The sequence below is a fragment of the Physella acuta genome, unplaced genomic scaffold, assembly GCF_028476545.2.
Source record: "Physella acuta isolate Inbredline_101_S28 unplaced genomic scaffold, ASM2847654v3 ptg000654l, whole genome shotgun sequence".
Taxonomy (NCBI): Eukaryota; Metazoa; Mollusca; class Gastropoda; family Physidae; genus Physella; species Physella acuta.
This window is the reverse complement of record NW_026732173.1, coordinates 286,282-310,311: the sequence shown is the minus strand read 5'-3', so window position 1 is coordinate 310,311 and position 24,030 is coordinate 286,282. Positions and strand designations below refer to the sequence as shown.

At 37.6% G+C, this 24,030-nt stretch overlaps 2 protein-coding genes across 4 annotated transcripts in view; both read left to right on the top strand.

Moving 5' to 3' along the window:
- The first annotated feature begins 1,855 nt into the window (after positions 1 to 1,855).
- Positions 1,856 to 6,727, top strand: LOC131948642 (uncharacterized). Its single transcript, XM_059310256.1, has 7 exons — positions 1,856 to 1,863; positions 2,650 to 2,705; positions 2,903 to 2,980; positions 3,486 to 3,764; positions 4,239 to 4,568; positions 5,617 to 5,844; positions 6,589 to 6,727. The coding sequence occupies exons 2-7, from the start codon at positions 2,681 to 2,683 to the stop codon at positions 6,630 to 6,632; spliced, it is 984 nt and encodes a 327-aa protein (XP_059166239.1). The 5' UTR covers positions 1,856 to 1,863; positions 2,650 to 2,680; the 3' UTR covers positions 6,633 to 6,727.
- Positions 6,728 to 12,076: 5,349 nt separating this feature from the next.
- LOC131948637 (uncharacterized) overlaps positions 12,077 to 24,030 on the top strand; it is a 40,857-nt gene continuing 28,903 nt past the window's right edge. For 2 of the 3 annotated variants that reach the window (XM_059310252.1, XM_059310250.1), the window contains exons 1-2: positions 12,077 to 12,176; positions 17,797 to 17,861. In XM_059310252.1, the coding sequence (XP_059166235.1) occupies positions 17,849 to 17,861 (13 nt within the window). In that variant the 5' untranslated portion in view covers positions 12,077 to 12,176; positions 17,797 to 17,848. Of the gene's footprint in view, positions 12,177 to 17,796; positions 17,862 to 21,611; positions 21,708 to 24,030 lie in introns of those variants that run through there. The other variant, XM_059310251.1, reaches the window with a different exon arrangement.

Below are 24,030 nucleotides of genomic sequence, written 5' to 3'. Positions count from 1 at the left end.
AAGATCTGATGTGGGTTTAACACCGGCCTCCGTCTCCTCTGTTTACCGTCCCCATTAAACTTGCACCTCTCCTTAATAGCGTCCAATTTGAATTGCAAGGAACTGAAAGAAGAAGAAAAAAAATACACGAAATTTTTTTTACCGTTTTCACGCTTCAACGCGCATGGAGTATTGATTTTTTTTTTCTCCCTATTCGCCACCTGTACACTTGAACATGGGTCTAAGCAGACTGAAAAGGTGAAAAGAAAAGTTTTTTGAAATGTTTTCAATTTCATGGTTCCGGTTGTCACACAAGTGTGATTCACACGCCCCCCCCCCCCCCCCCACTCTACCCCCCCCCCCCTTTATTTCAGTTCGACGATTACTTTGTGGATTATAAGTCGACTAAATGTCATGTATTCAATACGCCAGTAACATTTTGCTTTTAAAGCAAGTTGAATTTCAGTGTTAAAGATTTAGGGAGTGTAGGATTGTTAACTTGTATTTGAATGAGGATTGTGTGAGGAAGATGATTGTGATTGTGTCAAGTCCGCGAAGGAAGAATTAAGGTACCTGTTACCTGTGGTGCTGTTGTAGAAAGGATAAAACAATAAAACAGGTGGGTGATATTAAATGTTAGATGTAAGAAATCATATAGTTTCCTTTAGATTTCTTAGTTATTAAATATATATGTAAGATTTTTAGTAGTTCCTTTAAAATTTTTAAGATATCAAATCAACTGCTGCCTTGTAGTTTGCTCTTGGTTGGACAAAGCCATGGAACCAAATCCAAAAAGAAAAGCAGGCTGAAATCGGAGTCAATGGCCTTAAAATGACGCATAACCAGTCGACACGTATACTTAATTGTGTTGGAGGGCATCCCTTTCAACACTAAAATTAAGCACGAAGAAGAAATAAACACCCGTAGATTTAAGATTTTAAGTCATTACTTTTAGATGTTTAAGATATTAGATACCGCTAAATTTAAGATACACATTTAATAAATAATACCGTTTGAAATTGATTTTTTCTAGCCATGCCAACCCGTCGCACGCGGGTTGTGTACGGGGGATGTTTGGGATTCACACGGGGATTAATCTTACGTTTAGTCAACGCTAAAAATCACCCGAGGCCCAAATATGTGTTTTGTCACACCCCTCCCCCTTTTATATATTTTTATAGAGTTTAGGGGCATTTTGGTTCACCTGAAGTTCTAGAGCTTTAATCATGGCGGGGCCAGCCTTCCCTTCACCATTAATGAGCCACCGCCCCTTAACTCCACCATTATTGAGCTAGCCCCTGCCCTAACTCCATCATTAATCGACCAGCCTCACCCTACTCGACCATTAATTGGTCACCTCCTTACTCCACTATTAATGGACCAGCCTCCTTCTACCCCATCATTAATGGGCCAGCCTCCCCTACTCGACAATTAATGGGCCACTTACCCCCTCCCTTGCTTCACCATTAATGAGCTAACCCCTGCCCTTACTCCACTATCAATGGACCAGCCTCCTCCTACCCCATCATTAATGGACCAGCCTCCCCCTACTCGACAATTAATGGGCCACCCCATTAGTTCACTATTAATGGACCGGCCTCTTCCTATCTAAACATTAATGGGCCACCACCACCCAACCCCTTTATTCCACAATTTATGGGGAGACACATTATGTTGAGTTCATAAACAGGATAATTAAATCTTAGTGCACATTAGCTAGCTTAATTAAACAGCACAAAATATTATGATTCATTAAATAAGCCTGCATCATAAGCCTAGCCGCTAGCAGGATACCTAATTTTTTTAAATGTCATAAACCCACTTCTTAAAACAGAAACGAAGATGCTCCTTAATGCTTGGTCTTGGTCTTGTTCAAATAAATAGGTTTGTGATTTTTAAGAATTAAACGTTAATTTTAATATCACATCGCGATATTAGTTTGTGTATGGAGCCTATTAAGAAGTTAACAGAGATAGAAAACTAGCAGATATGTTTTCAATAAAATCTAATTAACTGATGTTATAAACTTATCTAGTGATGTTTGTATATTAACTCGTTTCATTAACAACACAAAAAAACCGTTTAAAATACTAAACATTATATCGTTAAATAATTGTCGTTTTCTATTATATTTTTTTAATAATTGTTCTACTGGCTAAACCCCGCCAGATATGAGTATGGAAGCGAAACTCTACACCTTTAAAATAAAAATTTAATTTTTAAAAAATTGATTAGGAATTTTACTTATTAGAATTATTTTCCCAAACTGGCATTGGTCAAATTATTACTCTGTATACAAAGTAGCCCACACACATCGGTGTGGTAACAAGTATAACATGTAAATGCAAATGTAGATATTGTACGAAAAGTGTTATACACAAAATGGGAAAATGGATATAAACATAATTTGTATACAATAAAGACAGAAAACACGTACACAAATATAAAACATGAGTATATTAAAATAACACACAAATGTGTAATATACCAAATGAGTATATAGAAATTTAAAAAAAATGGACAGGCTACATATTTTTTTTCAATGTGTACAATACACAATATAGGGCAGATGTATGATTTCATATGTCTGCGTAAAACATAGAATAAAGTTGCTTTTATGATATTTTCAAACGAAATCGATAATGATAAATACTATACCTTTTGTCTTAGATTGAAGCGTCTCGTCAAATCGTTGAAGAGCATGAAGTGTAGTCTTGTTGTTTTAGGTATGAGTAAAATTTACTTAATTTTCTTTTTAAATGTAGTTACTTAGATTTCTTTTTGTAATTCGATAATAAATCAAGAATTTTTTAGTGATAGGGGTGGAAACCAGTATCTTAGACACGGAACGTTGATGGGGGATGATAATATAACCATGCTATTCAGTAGTGTATCTGTCAGATAGTGCGTTTTTATATTTCAGCGTTGCTCTCTGTAGTTGATGTGATAAATGGCACAGAGCTGTTGAACGAGGAAAGAGATATAAGATCCGCTACCGAAGGTGAGTGCTCATCATAGAGATATATATATATGTAAATATAGATGGGTTAGAGAAGGCTGTGTATTTATATATATATATATATATATATATATATATATATATATATATATGTATATATATATATATATGTATATATATATATATATATATATATATATATATATATATATATATAGACCAATCTGTGTATCTGTGTGTGTGTACATTAATGTATTTATATATCTGTAGGCTATATATAATGCATATGTATATAAAAATAGTATATAGTATATATAGAGAGACTGTACATATATAGGTTTATATATGTTCTAGGTTATTAACAAAAAAAAAAAAATACATGTTTATGTATGCATGTATATGAAAGTGTCGGCATATATATATATATATATATATATATATATATATATATATATATATATATATATATATATATATATATATATATATATATATATATATGTATATATATATACATGATAGTATCTTTTTTTTTCATCATTCCCAGCCGATGTTGAGGACATCGTGTTTACCGCCAATGGTGCTACCTCTCTTGTGACCCAAACTGGGCTGGACGTCACCCTCCTCTGTCTCCTGCAGTCCGTGCGTGCCGCCACTCTGGTTCTAACCGGAAGTGTGCTGGGCCAGGTCCGGCAGCTGCGGTCTGAGACCGGAAGGATTAAGTTGACCATTGCTAACGTGACCTGTAAGGATTCAGGACGCTACTACTGCAGGACTGAGACCACTGGCTATGGAAACTACGCGTCGCTTGAGATTAATGTCTTCTGTAAGATCTTTGATGAGGTTTTATGTAGATTTATGGGTTGGCGTGGTCGAATGGTAGTGTTCACGACTACACACCAGAAAGTTTCTAGTTCGGATACCGGGTTCGAGTCTGTAGAACGTCCTGTAGTCCACCCACATCCAAATTGTACCTGAATTACGTAAGGAAACGGCATAGTACTGACCACATTATCTCTTCATATGCTGAGGTCAAAGAAACAGGTGAACTCTACTTCCTCTACCTAACGAACCGCCAGGTTGAAAACATAATTTTGATTAAGATTAGTGAGATTATGACACGGGTTTACTGAAAGACAGATAACTAAGTTTAAAATATATTTTAGGTTTTTGTTTTCAAAGCTGCATTTTAAAGTATTATTTGCACTTTTATGTAAATTTTGTATACTAAATTTTAGACATAACAGTTTTGATTAATTAACACAAGATGTTGTTTTAAATTCAAAACTAATCTTTACAGGTCCTTTCCAAGTGCGATACTCCCCCTCCCCAGACCTCACCCCGGGGATCCAAGCCTCCCCCGGAACAAACACCATCTACACCGTTGAGTTATACGGGTACCCCAAGCCTACCAAAATCGGACTTCTAACGGAAAAGATGGGTCAAAGGTCGCCAGTAGACGTAAGCCTGTATGAGGTGACCCACGCCCAGACTACCCCGCCCTTTGTGCTGGTGTCGGTGACCTTGTTTGACCACAGAGAGAAGGGCAATAACTCGTATGTGCTTGTGGTCAGCAACAGTGCTGGGGTGCTGAACTTGAGGTTCAATGTGTTCAAGCAGTACCCCACAGGTACGTCAAGAAATTATTTTAGATATTAATTTTCTTATTCCCAGACAAGTGGTGTAGTTTAAGTAAGTAAAGTTCCCCTTCCAAGCCTGACGTTACATGGGGCAAGTGAAGTAGAGTTCACCTGTTTCTGTGACCTCGGTATATGAATGGTCAACACTATACCCAGCCGTCTTTACTTTCTCTAACGTAAGTTATGTACCCATCAAAACTGGGTGGACTCAGGGACGTTCTACTGACTTAAACGCGGATTTGAACTCGAAACTTAAGGGTTTTAGCGGTCTAACGCTCTACAGCTAGGCCACACCGTCCCTTAGCGGTGTAGTTACCGGCGTTTAATTAGGACTTTGTGTTTTTACCACTCCAAAAAATGTAGAGAGAAAAAGGCGTGGCCACTTCATCACCACTCTCATCTTAATCTACAAACCACTTAGCCAAGCAACATTAAAAATATATAAATGTGCAAAAAAAAACCCACAAATTACTGTAAGTGGAGCTTGTTTGTTTTTCCAGTAAAAAATATGTTTGTAAATTATATATTTTGAATTTGTAGATGGTCCGGTTCAAAAATAGTATTAATGAACAGTTAATCATCATGTAGTCAGGGTTTCTTCCAGACTTTTTCTCCGGGGGGGGGGGGGGTACGTAAAAAGATTTGGGGGGGGGGGGGGGGGGGAGCGCATTAAATTTTCGGGGGGGGGGGCGGACACTGTTAAAAGTATATATTTTCTATTTTAAATTTTCTATATAAATTCCGTTTCGTTCGGTAGGGGGGGCTCATTTCATATATATATATATGTATATATATATATATATATATAAATGTATATATATATATATGTGTGTGTGTGTGTGTGTATGTGTGTATACATATTATTTATTTAAATATATATATATATATATATATATATATATATATATATATATATATATATATATATATATATATATATATATATATATATATATATATATATATATATATGAAATTAGCCATCGCATTATTTTAAACAAAATAGACGTGTTTACACAATTCTCTCCCCTGTCCCAGTAAACAGCAGCAACGAGCTTCTGTGGATCGAGATCGCTGCTATCGTCTGCGGCGGCACACTCCTGCTGATCCTGGTGGTCACGTGCACCGTCTTCCTCAGGCGCCACGCCCAGCTGAAGAAGAAGAAGAAGAAGCGCGAGAGCCACCACCACGCAGACGACAGCGTGTACCAGAACTTCCACCTCCAGCAGAAGACGGAAGTGCTGGTGAACGTTCCCGCCATAACTTGTGAGTATACATGTGCGTAATTGCTTTCGTTTTTATAAGGCAGGATATTAATTCAACATTATTTTATTTTTAAAAATTTTCTCAATGCGAACTGAATGTTAATATATATATATATATATATATATATATATATATATATATATATATATATATATATATATATATATATATATATATATATATATATATTTACAGATTATTTAATTTTTCGACTGTAATTGAATGAAACCTGGGCAATGAATGAAAATACTCGTTGCATTTGACGGATTGTAGCTAGTATCTTATAACTAATTTTTATTTAAAAATACAATACGATTATTGTAACAATCTATATATATAATTCTCTTCTGGGAGACGTTAGAAAACAAGCTGCAAGGTCTGGTGAGCTGTGGTTCACGCTAAATATTTACATTTTACAATCGTAGAGACGGGTTGAGTGACGGCTATTAGGGGCAGATAATTTAGTTTGAAACGATTTTAAACTTAGAGGAGGTAACTAATAGTGTTTTAAGGCAAATATTTTCAGTGGCAGCATTGGTACGGTCGAATTCACAAATTATGAATTACTGAAAAGTAAAAAAAAACAACTAAATAGCGGCGTATGATATGCCGCGGGTCGGCTCATGATTACAATTTGGCTTAACTAAAAAGTGCATTTAACTATGTTTATAAATTGACTAAACTAAAATGTGTGTTTAACTATAATTATAAATTGGCTGAACTTAAATTTACTTTTACTTTCAGTGAACGAGGCTGAGGAGCCAGCAGTTTATGATACAAGGATTTGAACCCTTGTTATCAGATGGTGACACCTACATTAGTGATATTCTTGTGTTCTGGTGATTGTGATACTTAGGGATGAGGGTGGGAATGGTGGTGAAGATTTGGTGTGGAGATGGAAGTGTGGGGTGGAGGTGGGTGTGTGAAGTGGGGATGTGGTGGGGGTGGGGGGTCTGGTGTGAAGATGAGAGTGTGGGGTGGAGGTGGGTGTGTGACGTGAGATTGAAGTGAGAGTGAGAGTGAAGTGGGTGTGGTGGTGGGGGTCTGGTGTGAAGATGAGAATGTGGTGGGGGCAGTGGCGTAGGCAGGGGGGGTTTGGGGGGGTCATAACCCCCCCCCCCCCCCATAGACCCCTCGGTATATATAAAAAGTATGAGGGGGGGTGCAAATCGAAAGTTTGAGGGGGGGGGGGTGCAAATCGAAAGTTTGAGGGGGGATGCAAATCGAAAGTTTGTCCCCGGGTAAAAATTGGACCCCCCCCCCCCCCCCTTGAGACGATCCTGGCTACGCCACTGGGTGGGGGTGGTGGGGGTCTGGTGTGAAGATGAGAATGTGGGGTGCAGGTGGGTGTGAGTGTGTGAAGTAGGGGTGATGGTGGGGGTCTGGTGTGAAGATGAGAGTGTGGGGTGCAGGTGGGTGTGAGTGTGTGAAGTAGGGGTGATGGTGGGGGTCTGGTCTGAAGATGAGAGTGTGGAGTGCAGGTGGGTGTGAGTGTGTGAAGTAGGGGTGATGGTGGGGGTCTGGTGTGAAGATGAGAGTGTGGAGTGCAGCTGGTGTGGGTGTATGAAGTAGGGATGGTGCTGGGGGGTCTGGTATGGTGTGGATGGAAATAGTGTGAATGGTGTTGGGAATGGTGATGAGGATGGGATTAAAGATTAGATAAAGAGTGTATGGATTAGTATACAGGAAATCGGTGTCGTGTATTTTTACAGTCATTTAATGGTTTCACTGAGTGCTCCCAAAGTTTTCACTGACTAAGTGCTCCCAAAGTTTTCACTGACTGAGTGCTCCCAAGTTTTCACTGACTGTGTGCTTTCAAGTTTTCACTGACTGTGTGCTCCCAAGTTTTCACTGACTGTGTGCTCCCAAGTTTTCACTTACTGAGTGCTCCCAAAGTTTTCACTGACTAAGTGCTCCCAAAGTTTTAACTGACTGAGTGCTCCCAAGTTTTCACTGACTGAGTGCTCCCAAAGTTTTCACTGACTGAGTGCTCCCAAGTTTTCACTGACTGTGTGCTCCCAAGTTTTCACTGACTGTGTGCTCCCAAGTTTTCACTGACTGTGTGCTCCCAAAGTTTTCACTGACTGTGTGCTCCCAAGTTTTCACTGAGTGCTCCCAAGTTTTCACTGACTGAGTGCTCCCAAAGTTTTCACTGACTGTGTGCTCCCAAGTTTTCACTGACTGAGTGCTCCCAAGTTTTCACTGACTGTGTGCTCCCAAGTTTTCACTGACTGTGTGCTCCCAAGTTTTCACTGACTGTGTGCTCCCAAGTTTTCACTGACTGTGTGCTCCCAAAGTTTTCACTGACTGTGTGCTCCCAAGTTTTCACTGAGTGCTCCCAAAGTTTTCACTGACTGTGTGCTCCCAAAGTTTTCACTGACTGTGTGCTCCCAAGTTTTCACTGACTGAGTGCTCCCAAGTTTTCACTGACTGTGTGCTCCCAAGTTTTCACTGACTGTGTGCTCCCAAGTTTTCACTGACTGTGTGCTCCCAAGTTTTCACTGACTGTGTGCTCCCAAAGTTTTCACTGACTGTGTGCTCCCAAAGTTTTCACTGACTGAGTGCTCCCACGTTTTCACTGACTGTGTGCTCCCAAGTTTTCACTGACTGAGTGCTACCAAAATTTGAGTTCTCTCAACTATATCACTACTGTTTGTATTCTCAACAAGGTTCGACAATCTAATCCTAGTCACAGACAGATTATCGTTCTTATGAACATTACTTTATTCAAATTGACAACATGTAGTATTTTTTGTTAATCGTTTAAATCTCGTCATAATGGTTTTTGTGCCATTTTCTGTAAGAGTAAAAACATATCAAAGGATGACATTCTCGTGCTAATTCAGTAAAATTCGAATTTATTTTCCAAATATGATTTTAGTTTGTAAAAATATGTAGTTACTGATAGATGACTATTAATTACATTTTTTAACAATAAACATTATTTTTTAATATAAACATAATTTTAATTATTTGCCTGGTGTGAATGTTATTTGTGGCTTAATAAGGAATATATATCCTATGCTCTTCAATTTAAAGGAAGTAATTCAATGAAGAATTATGGCAATTATTGAATTGTCTCCCATATAGCGCGCAAATAATTAAAAGTATGGATGGTCCATACAACTATATTTTTAAGTATAATAATTTCTATTGGAAACAAATTGTGAACTATGGAAACAGACTTATCATGGTGCCTAACAGAATTGGCTCTTTCTACCAGCACTAGCATAATGTAAGAATCAGTGTTGGATCTACTAGATTATAACTTCAATGAAAGGTCAAGGAGTAGGGTATTACCTTTCAGTCTTTCATCGCCTGAATATATTCACACTAACATAGACACGTATCAACGAGAGAAGCACGTTACCTATGATGGTATCACATATCATTATGTTAGAAGATAAAAATGATGGTTGCATATAATATGATGGTAGCACATAGCATAATGGCAGCACATCGGTAGAAGAATAGGTAAAGGTTACTGGACTCACGTGGGCATATATAAGGAGAGCTGCCCAAAACAGAGTCCAGTGGAAAGGTGTGATTGCAGCCCTTTGCTCCCAATGGAGCACAAATGATTCAGTCAACATGATGGTAGCAGTATGGTAGTTCATAACATGATGGTAGCTCATAACATGATGGTAGCTCATAACATGATGGTAGCACTTTGGTAGCTCATAACATGATGGTAGCACATAACACAATGGTAGCACATAAGATAATGGTAACACGATGGTAGCTAATAACATGATGGTAGCTCATAACATGATGGTAGCTCGTTACATAATGGTAGCACATAACATGATGGTAGCACATAACATGATGGTAGCTTATAACGTGGTCGTAGCTCATAACATAATGGTAGCACATAACATGATGGTAGCTCATAAAATTATGGTAGCCCATAACATGATGGTACCTCATAACATGATGGTAACTCATAACATGATGGTAGCTCATCATAACATGATGGTACCACATAACATGGTAGCCCATAACATGATGGTAGCTCATAACATGATGGTAGCACGACGGTAGCTCATAACATGATGGTAGCACGACGGTAGCTCATAACATGATGGTAGTACGATGGTAGCTCATAACATGATGGTAGCTCATAACACGAAGGTAGCACATAACATAATGGTAGCACATAACATAACCCATAACATAAATATAGCACACACCAGTAATAAGAAACATAAAAATCGCCCATACGGAAAAACATCGCAAACGTCTTCGCCAACACACGGTGTCATGACGATCAATAAAGCAGGTGAAGCAGAGTGCATCTGTTTCTGTATGTGAATTACGTGGCCAGTATTACCCTGACCGCAGAGTTTCTTCCAGGCATCTCTTTGTAGAAAGTCTACCGCCCCCCCCCACCCGGAAAATGTTGTTGTCCCCCCCCCCCGAAAATATCAAGTCGTCTTCCCCCCCCCCCCCCCCAGCCCAGGAGAAAAAAGTCTGGAAGAATCACTGCCTGACCGTTTAATTTTCACCATCGGAGCTGGGTGGTTTTACAGCTCTAGTCCTAACCCAAAAACCAGTCACAACCTTTTTTATAGTACTCAAAGCCTAACAGTATCCCCTAGACCCAGAGGCGTAACGACCCTTCCCGGCGCCCGGGGACAAACATTACCTCAAACTTTCGATTTGCACCCCCCCCCCCTCAAGATTTCGATATGCACCCCGCCCTCAAACTTTCGACCTTTCAATTTATTTTTTCGACCCATTTTGGCGCCCCCTAAGGTCGGCGCCCGGGGACATATGTCCCCCCCCCCCCTCGCTACGCTACTGCCTAGACCTAATTGTAAACCGAATCCGACTTTGGATCTAGATCGCGCTTTATCCGAAGAACTAATACAAATTACGGGGGTAAGCTAGTAGCCCTTGTTTTACCATAAGAATTACTAATGAGAGTACTACTAACATAAAAAGAATCGGTTGAAGCCTAAAACAGAACCTTGCCTCAGTAACTACAATACAAATCTAAACAAATTATAAACTTAACTTTCTCGCATGAAACACAAGCACCGTATCGATAACCAATCATGTATCGATTATCTCTACCAAACACATGGATCTGTTCAATCGTACCAAACATTATTTTTTTTTCCTGCCTTTCCATTAGCAGTAATCTTAAATCTTGAGATCTATCGATTATCGAGTATTGATCTCTCCTGACAAAGCTTATCTAAAAATCGTACTAGTTCGCTGCGACACTTTTTTTTTCTTATTGAACAAACGACGCACTGTATTGGGTACAAACTCAACAGTTCTGTTGGCAAAGGTTCACTGTGTTCACAGTTTTTTTGTTGAAAAAATGGGGAATTCACATACCAACGATATATATATATATATATATATATATATATATATATGTGTATAGGCCTATATATATATATGTATATATATATATATATATATATATATATATATATATATATATGTGTGTGTGTGTGTGTGTGTGTGTGTGTGTGTTTGTGCGTGTGTATTTATGTGTGTGTTCATGTGTATACGTGTATGTGTATGTGTGTGTGTGTGTGTGTGAACATGTACTCTATACATTAGTTTGATGTTATAATTTATGTATACAGTTATTTACTTATTGTATGTTAAGTGAAGTTTGGTATTTACGAATATACATGGATGGGTGTTTTAGTATACATTAGTGTATGTGTGTATACATAGATACACGGTTTATGTATGTGTTTGTATGTGCTTGTATAAATGTGTTTGGATGTGCGTGTGTATGACTGTGTGAGTATGCGTGTGTGTTATGTAGGCCCTATATGTGTATGAACTATCTCAATTGTTCACGTGTGAGACACGCTTGGTCTGTGAACGGTGTGAGATCTACACAGACGCGCGGCGGGGGTGAGGGGTGGGGGGTGCGACAAATCGATACAACAATCGTTAGCAATTCAATAGATCGAATGGTTCTTTGATAGAGCAGAGCGGGAAACGGTGCATGTCCTGGAGGAACTCGACACGTCTGCGGGGAATGGCGAGTTGGCTGGTATCAACCCACTACAGGTAAGGGGGGGACTGAGTTCTATTTCACATCTCTATAATCGTGTGTTAATCTTTTATAGGACTAACCTGTGAAGTTGTTTCTAAATCACATCATTTACATTTCGATGTTTCGTTGAATAGGCCTAAACAGATTCAGTTTTTAAGTTTACGCGTGGTATTTTTTTTAAACATCAAAAGCAGTGCGGGAAAAAAAAAATCGATGTTGTCGTTTGTCACAGTTCGATTTCTGTGGAGTTTCAAAAACCGAGGCTTGAATATTTAATAAAAAAAATGATTGATATTTTTGACAGGTAGGCTCTGTTTGCTGTCACTTGAGTTGTTTTTTTTTAACTACGTTTGACGCTATAAGAACAGCTTACGTACAGAATAACATACTGTTGAGCTGTACAAAAAATTTTATTTTATTTTTACTACCGATCAAATTGCTTTGCAATTTGCATAGGAACATGAAAATAAAAAACGTTTACTTATATTTTATATAGTTTATAAAAGTTGAAGAAGTAAATTCTGCCTATTATGTTAAATAGGCCAGTTGAATAAAGTTAGACTTATCATTACGTATATGAGAATAATATTTATTTAAATGTGTATATTTATACTTATATATATATATATATATATATATATATATATATATATATATATATATATATATATATATATATATATATTTGTACATATATATATACAAATATCTATACATACTTATATAATAATATACATACATGTATATATATATATATATATATATATATATATGTATATATATATATATATATATATATATATATATATATATATATATATATACATAAATACAGATGTAGATGTAGATATGTATAAACACCTCCGCCAGCAGCATCAGTAAACTAGTTCAAAAGAAATATACACCTTATAAAACAAGTTTATTTGTTTACTTTTTCCTTTATTGTGTTTTGTGTAACATTTTTCACTTGTAAATATAATTTTCTTATTAAAAATTCGTAACAAAAATAACTGGAATAATGGTATTTCATGAAATTTTAATGGAGATAACAGCATTGAGATACGAACAATTTATTATACAAGCAATGTTACGGCACGAATTAACTTCGTAGCTCCATGTATATAGTTAACATACACTTGCCAAAAACCTTAGAATTAAAACTTCACGTTATAACTCTTTTTTTTTAAACATGGTAGTATTTTATCATATCTTTAAATGAACACCATCTATACAACTGCAACTTCATGTAATACTTTGCAATCGCAGTAAAATGGAACTACAAATTAAAATGGACCTTTATGTACCAAATCATACAAAACTATACAAGGCTATAAATGTGGATGTTAGTTTTCTCCTTCGGGGCAGCCCTTCTGTTGAGAAACACTCATATCAGCAATAACTGAGGTTGTGGTCTGTTCTCTTTTATTATCATCCAGATATCTTTGGATGATTTCTGGTGGCAACATTCTCTCTGAGACTAGGCCTAAAAACACAAACCCTGTGCCAGTAAGTCTTGGTCATAAGTTCGCCATTAGATTTTCTGTACGTAGCATTTGTTGCTACAGGAAAAATAAGTGCAGGGTGCTCTTCTGAGCCTCTGGTTTCCGGACCCCTACCAACTCGTCCTAAAAGCGTGTCCTTATTTAAACCTCTTTCAACTCTTCTGGGAGCGGATGTTTCTTCTTCCTCTTGATTGTCGTTAATTTCTGCAGCATTGGATTTCCCAGTTGACTGCTGGACTGTGTAAATATGCTAACTGTAACCCTCTTTTGTAGTATTCTCAGCATTTGAAGCAGTTTTTGTTCGATTCCTAGTCTTTGTCTATTTTGCAATAAATATTTTACAATAAATAAACTTAAATGATCGGGTACAAACTAGACTCGAACTAGATCTATGACCTTGCCTTCTACTATACCAGTTAATGTGCACTATCTTTTTTTTCTCGCCAGCGTCAGTTGTGTGTGTTCGCTTTAGTATTACAGTTTTCATCATCGGCTTGTGAGGACTGATACATATTTACAATAGTAATATTTCTTTCTTACTTGTAGCCCACTTTCATTCATTTAAGATGGTTTACTTATACATAGATCTAATACAAAACGTCTAAATATAAAAAAAATTAAAATAACCAACCTGAAAATGCAAATGTGTAAATTGGTTTTGTATTTTATTTTTTATGTTTTATTTTTATTTTTTTTTATTTTTTGTATAACTTAGTTGAACAATTGTTTAACCTGATTTCGTTTGGAGTATCAATGACTTTTAATCGCAGGTTCTTACATTTGTAAATAGTTTATTTAACACCCTTAAGAGTTTTTTTATTTAGACTAAATTAAGATCATAAATCTTATAATAATAGAAAAAAAAGTGTGTCGAACCATCCTTTATTATGTTTAAATACATATATAAAGTGTAATAACAAACTATGTATACAATATTTTCTGTTTCATTTTTCCCATGATAGTAACTCTTTATTGGAAATTAAATGCTCCTTATCTCCCTTGATTCTTAAACATATTTTTAATTAAAATGTAATGTTTTCATTATTTTCTGTGTGTATATATGTATATATATATATATATATATATATATATATATATATATATATATATATATGTGTATATATATATATATATATATATATATATATATATATATATATATATATATATATATATATATATATATATATGTATATATATGTATATATATATATATATATATATATATATATATATATATATATATATATATATATATATATATATATATATATATATATATATATATAAAGATATATATGAAAAGCAATGTATGTGTGTCTGTCTTTTATGCATTACTACATCTTTCATCCGATCGCCATGAAACTTTGGGCAGTTGTTGGGTATACTCCTGGGGAGGTTTCTACAATAAAAAAAAAATTTCAAAATGTCGGATGCGGTTCGATCAGTTCATCCGAGTGCCATGAAACTTTGAGTAGTTGATGAAAATACTCCCGAGAAGGTTTCTGCGAAAAAATTCAAATTAAAATTTCTTATGGGCCGGAAGCGTGCGATTTTTTAGTACACACGGTTTGGCGCCCAGAGCTCCAGAGCGGCTAACTTAGCACTTGGTATCCGTTAATGGGGCGTCCTGCATGGCGGGTAAGGAGTTCAACTATAGTCCATGGCGCCCTAGATATTGCCTGACCCGAAGCGCCCTAGGGTCCCCGTTGAGCACTATGGCACCAACGTGTTTTTTTAAAAAAAAGGTTACACATACTAAAGACTCGATGGACAACGATCATCGTTGACTTTATCGAATCAGACGCGGCCTCCGACGCCCCTGCAGGGTGCTATTTGGCACCCTGGGCTTTCCCGTTAGCGCAATAGCGCCTACGTTCGATCTAAACCATGGGTTCCCAAACTGGGGGTCGCGACTCGCAGTTTGGGAACCCGTGGGCCTTTCTGGGGGGGGGGGGGGGGTCGCCAACTGGTATACTAAACCTTAGTAATGAGAAGCAAAACATAAATATTTAGAAGAATATCTGAAATTCGTCTTTACTAACATCATTAAAAATGGAATAGTTAAGAGGCCATGCGTACTGTACAAAGTTGTTCTCAGTCACGAGTTTATGAAATCTCCAAAACTTAAACGTCATTTGAGACGATTCATTCGGAACACACCAAAAAAGATATGGAGTTCTTTCGTCGGCATAAAGCTAGTTGCAAACGTCAGAGACTTAATCGAACAGAAAGTTTTCACCAAGGAAACACAGCGTTAGTGCAAGCATCAAATGATGTCGCGATAGAAATTGCCAAGCAAAAAACAAAAAAACACAATAGGAGAAAATCTCATCAAACGCTGCATGTTGAAAATGGTGAAATTAATTATTGGGGATTCCAGTACATGCCGACGAAAGAACTCCATATTTTTTATGGTGTGTTCCGAATGACTCGTCTCAAAATGACGTTTTAGTTTTGAAAGTTTCTTAGACTTATGACTTAAAACAACTTAGCACAGTACGCATAGTTTCGTCTCTATTCCAGTTCCAATAATGTCAGTAAAGCCGAATCTCAGATAATCTTCTACATATTTAAGGTTGTTTTTTTTTTCATTGCTAGAGTTTAGTCTACCAGTTGGCGACCCCCCCCCCCCCCCCCAGAAAGCCCTTCTCGACCCCCCCCCCCCCCTGGGTCGCAACCCATAGTTTGGGGACCTATGTATGTAAAAAGTGTTTTCGTTGAGGTACGGATTAAGGTAACAAGCTTATAAGTTGTGTGTTGTGGCTGAAGTTAGACGGGACGGGACGTTAAAACTTTTTTATTGAGGGAATGAGAAGGTACAGTGTCGACCTCAATATCCCTTCATGTACCGAGGTCTGTAGGGTGAGATGAACAGATGAACTCTACTTCACCTGCGCCAAGTATCTTGGACAATATTAGGAAAAGTCGATGAAGAAGGTATAAGGGGAAGGTAGAGTGAAGCATTATGGAAATAGTATGTATTGCAGGGCTGATGATTATGAGGGATATCAGCGGTATAGGGGGTGGGCCTCGGTATGGGGATATGGGGCTAAGGGTGGGGGGTGGCGCACATAAAATAAGTTACGGGGCATGGGTATCACGATAACGACAAGACAAAAAAAAGTTTGGGTCGGGGCGGGAGAGGGGGGGAATGTTTTATGACCCTCACTACACTACACGAGAGCTGATAAGGTCAAGGTCACTTTTATACGACAGTTGAGAAATCGGCACTGCTAGTGAAGTCTGGCTTGTGTTAATGAAGTGTAAGTCTAATATTCGCCTATAATATACCGACCGAACGGATGGTTAAATGTTTTACAATAGTGAAAACATTCGGCATATAAGTTACGATACTTAGATGTTTTTTTTCTAATTTTACTTTTGAAAAATAGATATGGCTGGCAAGTAATATAAGCAGTGTTTCATCCAGACTTTTTTTCTCCCGGGGGGGGGGGGGTGCACTTGAAATTTTCGGCGGATAAACATTTTCGAAGGAAGGGGGGGGGCGGATACAGTTAAAAGTATATATTGTCGATATAAATTCCATTTCGTTCGGGGGGGGTGGGGCGGAGGAAAAAACTCTGAATATAAGAAATAATATGGGAATTCTTGTATTGACATGTGCAGTTACGTATTTGATAAAACATGTAGATAACTCTTCCTCAGTACAAGTGACCATTTTTTTACAGTTATCGTTCTTGCCATAAAGTCGATACTAATGTTATTATCATTTTAAATATCGTGTTTGACAAGCCAAAAAGTTATTATTATTTTAGCTTTGCAAAGAATATTTTCCTTTCCGAGTATGTGTGTAGGTGCAGTAGATTGAACGGGTGTCTATTGCTATCCGTGATATCTGACGGGTGATTGAGGGTATCTGAGATATGTTTGCTCCTTGAAGATTGTCCACACTATCTCTTTCATACCTTCGTTCCTTCCCACCCACCTCACCCCCCCCCCCACCCCCCTCAAGCACTCGATTATGGATGAAATTTGTAAGGTAAATTTGTAAGCTTACGTACATTCTAAGAACCAGCTATTTAAGAACCGAACATGTTTTCAAAAAACTACTGTAATAAACAGGTGGTAATTGCACACAGAGTTTCTTCCAGGCATCTCTTCGGAGGAGGGGGGGGGGGCAGAGCCCTCCCGAAGAAAGTCTACCTCCCCCCCCCCCCCCGAACGAAATGGAATTTATATAGAAAACATATACTTTTACCAGTGCCCCCCCCCCCCCCGGAAACTGTTGTCCGCCCCCCCCCCCCCGGGAGAAAAAAGTCTGGAAGAAACACTGATAGCACATCGTGCCGTTTTATCATTTATTATACCCCACCCACCAACTCCCTCCCCCCAACCCCTAAACCCCATCACTAATGCCACATTTATCCACTAATCTCATATTTTTTTAAAACTCAACAGCTAAACAAGCCACAGACAGCATTAACTATCTAACTTGGAAACACAACTAGCTATGGATGACGAATGTAAGTTTTCTTGCTTTAAGTCTTTTAAGTCTTCCGGTCTAAACTCTCAATTTAGCTCTACCAAGTTTAGCTCTCACCAGTGGCGTAGGCAGGGGGGGGGGTTAGGGGGGGTCATAACCCCCCCCCCCCCATAGACCCCTCGGTATATATAAAAAGTATGAGGGGGGGTGCAAATCGAAAGTTTGAGGGGGGGGGGGTGCAAAATCGAAAGTTTGAGGGGGGGGGTGCAAATCGAAAGTTTGAGGGGGGGGGGGGGGTGCAAATCGAAAGTTTGAGGGGGGGGTGCAAATCGAAAGTTTGTCCCCGGGTAAAAATTGGAACCCCCCCCCCCCCTTGAGACGATCCTGGCTACGCCACTGGCTCTCACTTTAAATCATCCAGTAAATACGTCGATCTTTTCATTTACATTTAAAGTAAAAAAAAAAATTAATTTAAATTCAAGTATTTATACTTTTAATAATTAAATTTAGATAATCTTGATTTGAAAATGTCGATTTTATAGCAGAAGCAAACAATGAAATTTGGTGAAGAATATAGTTGTCTGGTAGATGTTTTGTCTGTTTATGTCCTGTCGTCTGCGTATAATATAAAATATTCATTTGTCTGGGATCAGGATGTAAAGATTTCATTGTGACAGAGGTCATTGTCAGGGTTATTGTCCTTGACGTGTTGTTCTATATCGTTCCTTGTGTATAGGTTTGTTAGACCATATCCGCATTGGAAGACAGTGGTGTCTGGGTGTTTTACTACGTGGTGCTTGATTGCCTGTCTGCTTTTGATCAGGTTATTGCAGTACTGGCATTTTGTGGTTTCAGGGTGGGCTGTTTTTTGTGTGTGTTTTACACTAGCTGACAATATTAAAACTGTAGAAGCAGTATCAGCAGCTCTTGTCTTTTCCAGAAGTAAGATATTCGGAGATTTGGGTTGATGCGCTGGTGGTACCTTGTTGTTGGGTTTGTTTAGTGTTTGGTGGAGTTGTTGCCGGTGTATCTAATGCTGTTTTGGCTGATTTCGTTTTTTTCTTTCTCGTAGTGTAGCTGGACAGTCTTCATTCTTCCTTTTCGCTGACGTTCTGACGTTTCAGTGTCCATGTCAGTCTGTGGTTGTAAGTCATTGACAGCGTTTTGCTGTGGTGTGCTGGCGGTCGCTATTGTTCTGATGCTGACGTTGTGGCTTGTGTTCCCTGGTGTTGTTGTTGACGTTGTTGGTTGTGCTGTTGGTATTTCCTGCTGTGTTGTGTCTGGGTTTGCTGGCTGACAATGGTTGATTGGAATAAAAGAGCTGACACGCTTGTATTCTCCCGGCGATTGCGATTAGTATATTTAGTGTTGTGTATTGTGGTGACGTCAAAGGCGTATGAGGAGTAGTACTCGGTGTCAGCTCTGCCAAAGTTGAGTAGAAAAATATGTTGGTTGTCGGTGAGTTGTCTTATTATATGGCCTAGCAGATTTGGTTGACTTCTTGAAGTGATGTATACTTGCATTTTAGGCGAGGCTGTTACAGTTGAAAAAATCAAGACATTCTTCTTCAGGTTGTTCTAGAGTTAATGTAGTTGAATCTGAAAAGGTTTGGAACTATTGTTTCATTAAACTACTTGAGCCGTGGCTCGAATAGCTCTTCTCACTGGCTCTCGACTTAAAGGAGATAGAATGAGTGGGAACAGAGGCGTAGCGAGGGGGGGGGGGCGGGGGGGGGGGGGCGGAACGCACCGGGTAACACCATTTGGTGGGGTGACACCAAGGCAAAAAATATATAGGGTAAAACTTGAGAGGGGGGGTGCAAATCGAAAACTTGAGGGGTGGTGCAAATCGAAAGTTTGAGGGGGGGGGTGCAAATCGTAAAATTTTTAAAGTTTGTCCCCGGGAAGGGTCGCTACGCCCCTGGGGGGGTGACACCATTAAGTGCCGCACCGGGTAACACCCGACCTCGCTACGCCACTGAGTGGGAACAACCCCACTGCTGGTGCTAGTGGAGAGATTTGTAAAAACAATTTGCTCACCGTCACGACCAAACTAAATAAATGATCACCATTAGTATGATCTTTTTTTAATACAGTCTGCTTTGCCATTAGAGTAATGCTATTTGGCCGATTTTTTTTCAGCTCAGACATGTCATTTACAGCGTCAGTTTGCCTTGCATGTTCGCTTTAGTATTACAGTTTTCATCATCGGCACTATTTCTTACTTACTTGTAGCCTACTTTCATTCATTTAAGATGGTTTACTCATACATAGATCTAATACAAAGCGTCTAAATATAAAAATAAAATATACTGAATTAATTTCATATGCGATGGATATGTTATACTTATTTTTTATTTTTTTTTACGTTTTTTTTTTTTTTTTTTTTTTTTTTTTTTTTTTTCAGTAACCAAAATGATTTAATCACAGATAATTCCTTGCTCAACATCACATGGTGGACATATATACTCATCAATATATATATATATATATATATATATATATATATATATATATATATATATATATATATATATATATATATAAGGACTGCTAAAGAGAACTACTTAACTTTGAGATTTACTATCATTTAACATTATAAACAAAACTAAAGAAAAATTGATTTATTTTGTGGGTTTATGAGCTAGATTAAACACAGCTTTGTATGTGGGTATACCAGTAGACAATCTATGTTAAACACAGCATGTGGGTATATCAGCTGGGCTAAACACAGCTACATGTATGAGTATACCAGCTATGTTAAACACAGCTACATATTTGAGTATACCAGCTATATTAAACAGCTAGATAGGTGGCTATACCAGCTGTTATATATATTTAAGAAAGAAGTTTTTTTTTTTGTTTTTTTTACGTAAATTCATTTATAAGGAATGATAAATATGAGGGAATAAGCACATTTATTATGAATTCTTGCTAGTTTACTAATTAGACTTTTAATAATGTTAAGGTTTTTATCTTATTTAAAATTAAGTCAAATATTATATTAAAAACATCAAAAATTAGAAAATAGTCATTGATTATCAAACAAAATATTTATTTAGCATATTTGATTAGAAAACAAAGATTTTTATTCCTTTCTTTTATTTACGAATTTCCATTGAAGATTTGGAACATAGTCATATGTTATCTCCCATGAGGTTTTTTTAATTTATAAATGGGACGTAACCCTAGCTCTAGTCTTCGCCTCCCCTAGCAATTGCTTTATCTCTCTGGAGGCACGCCTCACAGTTTTGAAATTGTTTTTTTACCGATATAGATGTACCAAAGGGATCGCCTCAACTAGGTTTGTTCCTGCGGATCTGGAGGTCAGTATTGCAGATGAAGTAGAGGTCATCTGTGTCTTTGACTTGGGCAATTGAGAGGGTAGTATGATCAGTTATATGCACAGCGGCTTTTACTTTCCTTAACGTGAGTCAGGTACTCTACTTTCCGGGGATAGAACTCTTCACTGCCTGCAGTAATAGAGTACATGAGAAAATAATTAACGTGTCACATAGTTATTCAAATCTGACTGAACACCCACGTTAAATCTACATGACATGTATTGAGGAAAAAAAACTAACCATAAGGAAATACTCCACGGTCTTGTAAAATAATCGATAACTTACTGAATATCAATTACAATGTGCTGGCGTCCTACGGTCCTGTTTGACTAGCATTATCCTAATCCCGTCTTGTCTTGAGTGTGTGATTTACCGTTCATGACGGTGTAAATAGCAGTGGCCTCCCTTTCCTGAAGCATTACATTGTAGCCATAGCTGACAAGGGAGAAAATCCAATCGCCGCGGGTAACTCTTGCTTTTAAGGTTCGTTTATTTCATGTTTGTCATTTTAGTTCTAGCGTCCAGAGGAGTTGATGTTACAAGGTTTGTATTTAAGTTTTCTATTCCGAATTGTGCTTGGGATAAATAGCAAGAACTTGTTCTTTTCAAGTGTAAAATATACAACGTTAAGTTTGTTTTCTAAAACAATAAACTTGACATTTTCTTGGTGAGATATGTTAGAGTTATAACATTGTGGGTCAATCAATAGTAAAAAAAACTGGAAACTTGTAGATAGTAATTGTTTCTTTTTATATATTTTTGTTTAATTTTTATTATTAAAAGAATTTAAATTATAAAGACTATATTTTTATTTGTTTAAGTTATTTAAATCGTCGGTCGATTCTTAAACTAATTTGTAGGTGTGTGTGTGGTTTTTTTTTATATGTATATACAATATACTAGTTTATAGATAAAGATAAATGTACATATGTAGATAATATATAGGTCTAAACAACTCCAACTCAAATGCAGTAACAGTTGTATAGACAATTCGTATCTCTCTTTCATTCTAAAGTTATTAGAATTAAAATTTGTGAAATTATTTTTAGCTAACTTTCTTTAAAAAAAATCGTGTCAAAATATTTTAAATTTTAGTGGGGGAAGGGGGGTGGGAGTGTGATGTTGTTGTTAAAATGCTCCATGTTAACCACAATTTTTAAAAATGTAAATAATTTCAAACTAGAATTAATGTAAGTGTGTCAAGCTTTAACTTTCGTACACATCCCCTTAATTTCAGCACACACACACACACACACACACACGCACACTTACACACGCGAACACACACACACACACTTACACACGCAAGCACACACACAGTCACCATTACACACACCACCCCTACGATTCCTGTCCTGGCGTGTTTGACATTTATTTCCTGGCGATCTACGTTACAAGCCGTAAAGCGATCGGTCACTGATACGTAGACAATCAATCGTTCAAACTTCTTACCCATTCTCTGACTGAACCGGGGAACTATTATCTGGCCAAGGTGTTGCTCAGCGTAAAATGCTAATCGCATTGCCGGCGTGAAATTTAATAGGTTAATAGTTTTTTTAAGTGTGTTTCTCCTAACGGCTCAACACACATGTGCTAAAATGTCAGGCGATTTGATTGAACGTGTGTACGCTGTATGTTTAAAGCTTAATCGCATTGTTGACAGTTTTCTCAACCAGTGTGTTTCTTTTAGACTTTTTTCTCCCGGGGGGGGGGGGGGCACTGGAATGGAAACTTTGGGGGAGAGGGGCGGACTAAATTTTTCGAGGGGTGTTGGGGTGGACACCGTATACAACTTGTTTCCAAAACATAGCCTAGCCTACTCTGGTTCTAAATTGTGGAACAGTCTCAATAATAAAATAAAACTATCTATATCTGAAAATATATTCAAATCTAAACTAAAACAATTAATATTGAATGCCTTTAACTGAGAGTGTAACATTTCTCATACATCTATTATATTCTCATTATATCTCATTTTGTATTATAACTATGTAATATTATTTCTTTATTTCAAATCTTTGAATGCTATGTTACTGCTCTGTGTTTACTACTCCATTGCTTTTTATTACTATGCTGTTATTATGTTTGTATGTTGTTTTTTTTTGTTTAGTTTTCTTAAACGGCCAATGTGAAAAAAAGGCCTCCGTCCCGACTGTTGTTACCGTTATTGAATAAAATTGTTCTTTGAGTGGGTGGAGGTGATGGGATAGTGTGGCAAGCACCTTGTACAACCACTTTTGTTTTCCCAAATGTGGATTTGAGACCCAGAAGAGCTAGGTGAAGTCCTATTGGCTGGTGCTAACAAACTCAAGACTCGCTGGCTTTCAGGCGTGCGCTCTACCTCCCGACTACACCTTTTTTAAACATACACTTATTTCATGATGAATGGAATTTTTACACATATTATTTAGCATAAAGCTTTCTTTGTCACTGTGGATAAACTTTTTTTTCCATTAATTACAAGATGATTGATTTCGTTTTGGTTAGTGGGGGCGACATTTGTAATGACAATTTTAAAACATGGTGGTCTATAGGGCAAGTAAAGTAGAATTCACCTGTTTCTGCAACCTCGGTGTATGATGGAATAGTGGAGTCAGTGCTATGACCAGCCACTTTTACTTTCCCCTAACGTGGGTCAGGTACCCATCAGAGCTGGGTGGGCTCAGAGACGTCCTACGGATTAGGCCTAGTGTCCGAACTCAAGGCTTTCGGTTGAGTATTTGTTCGCGCTACAGTCCGACCACACCGTCCTCTGATTATATTTCCGGCGTGAACGCTATGCCTATATTTTGGGACTCCCTTTTGGTTTTAAGTGTTGTTGTTTTTTTTTTTTTTTTTTCTTCGATAGTTAAGCTTTAAAATTTTA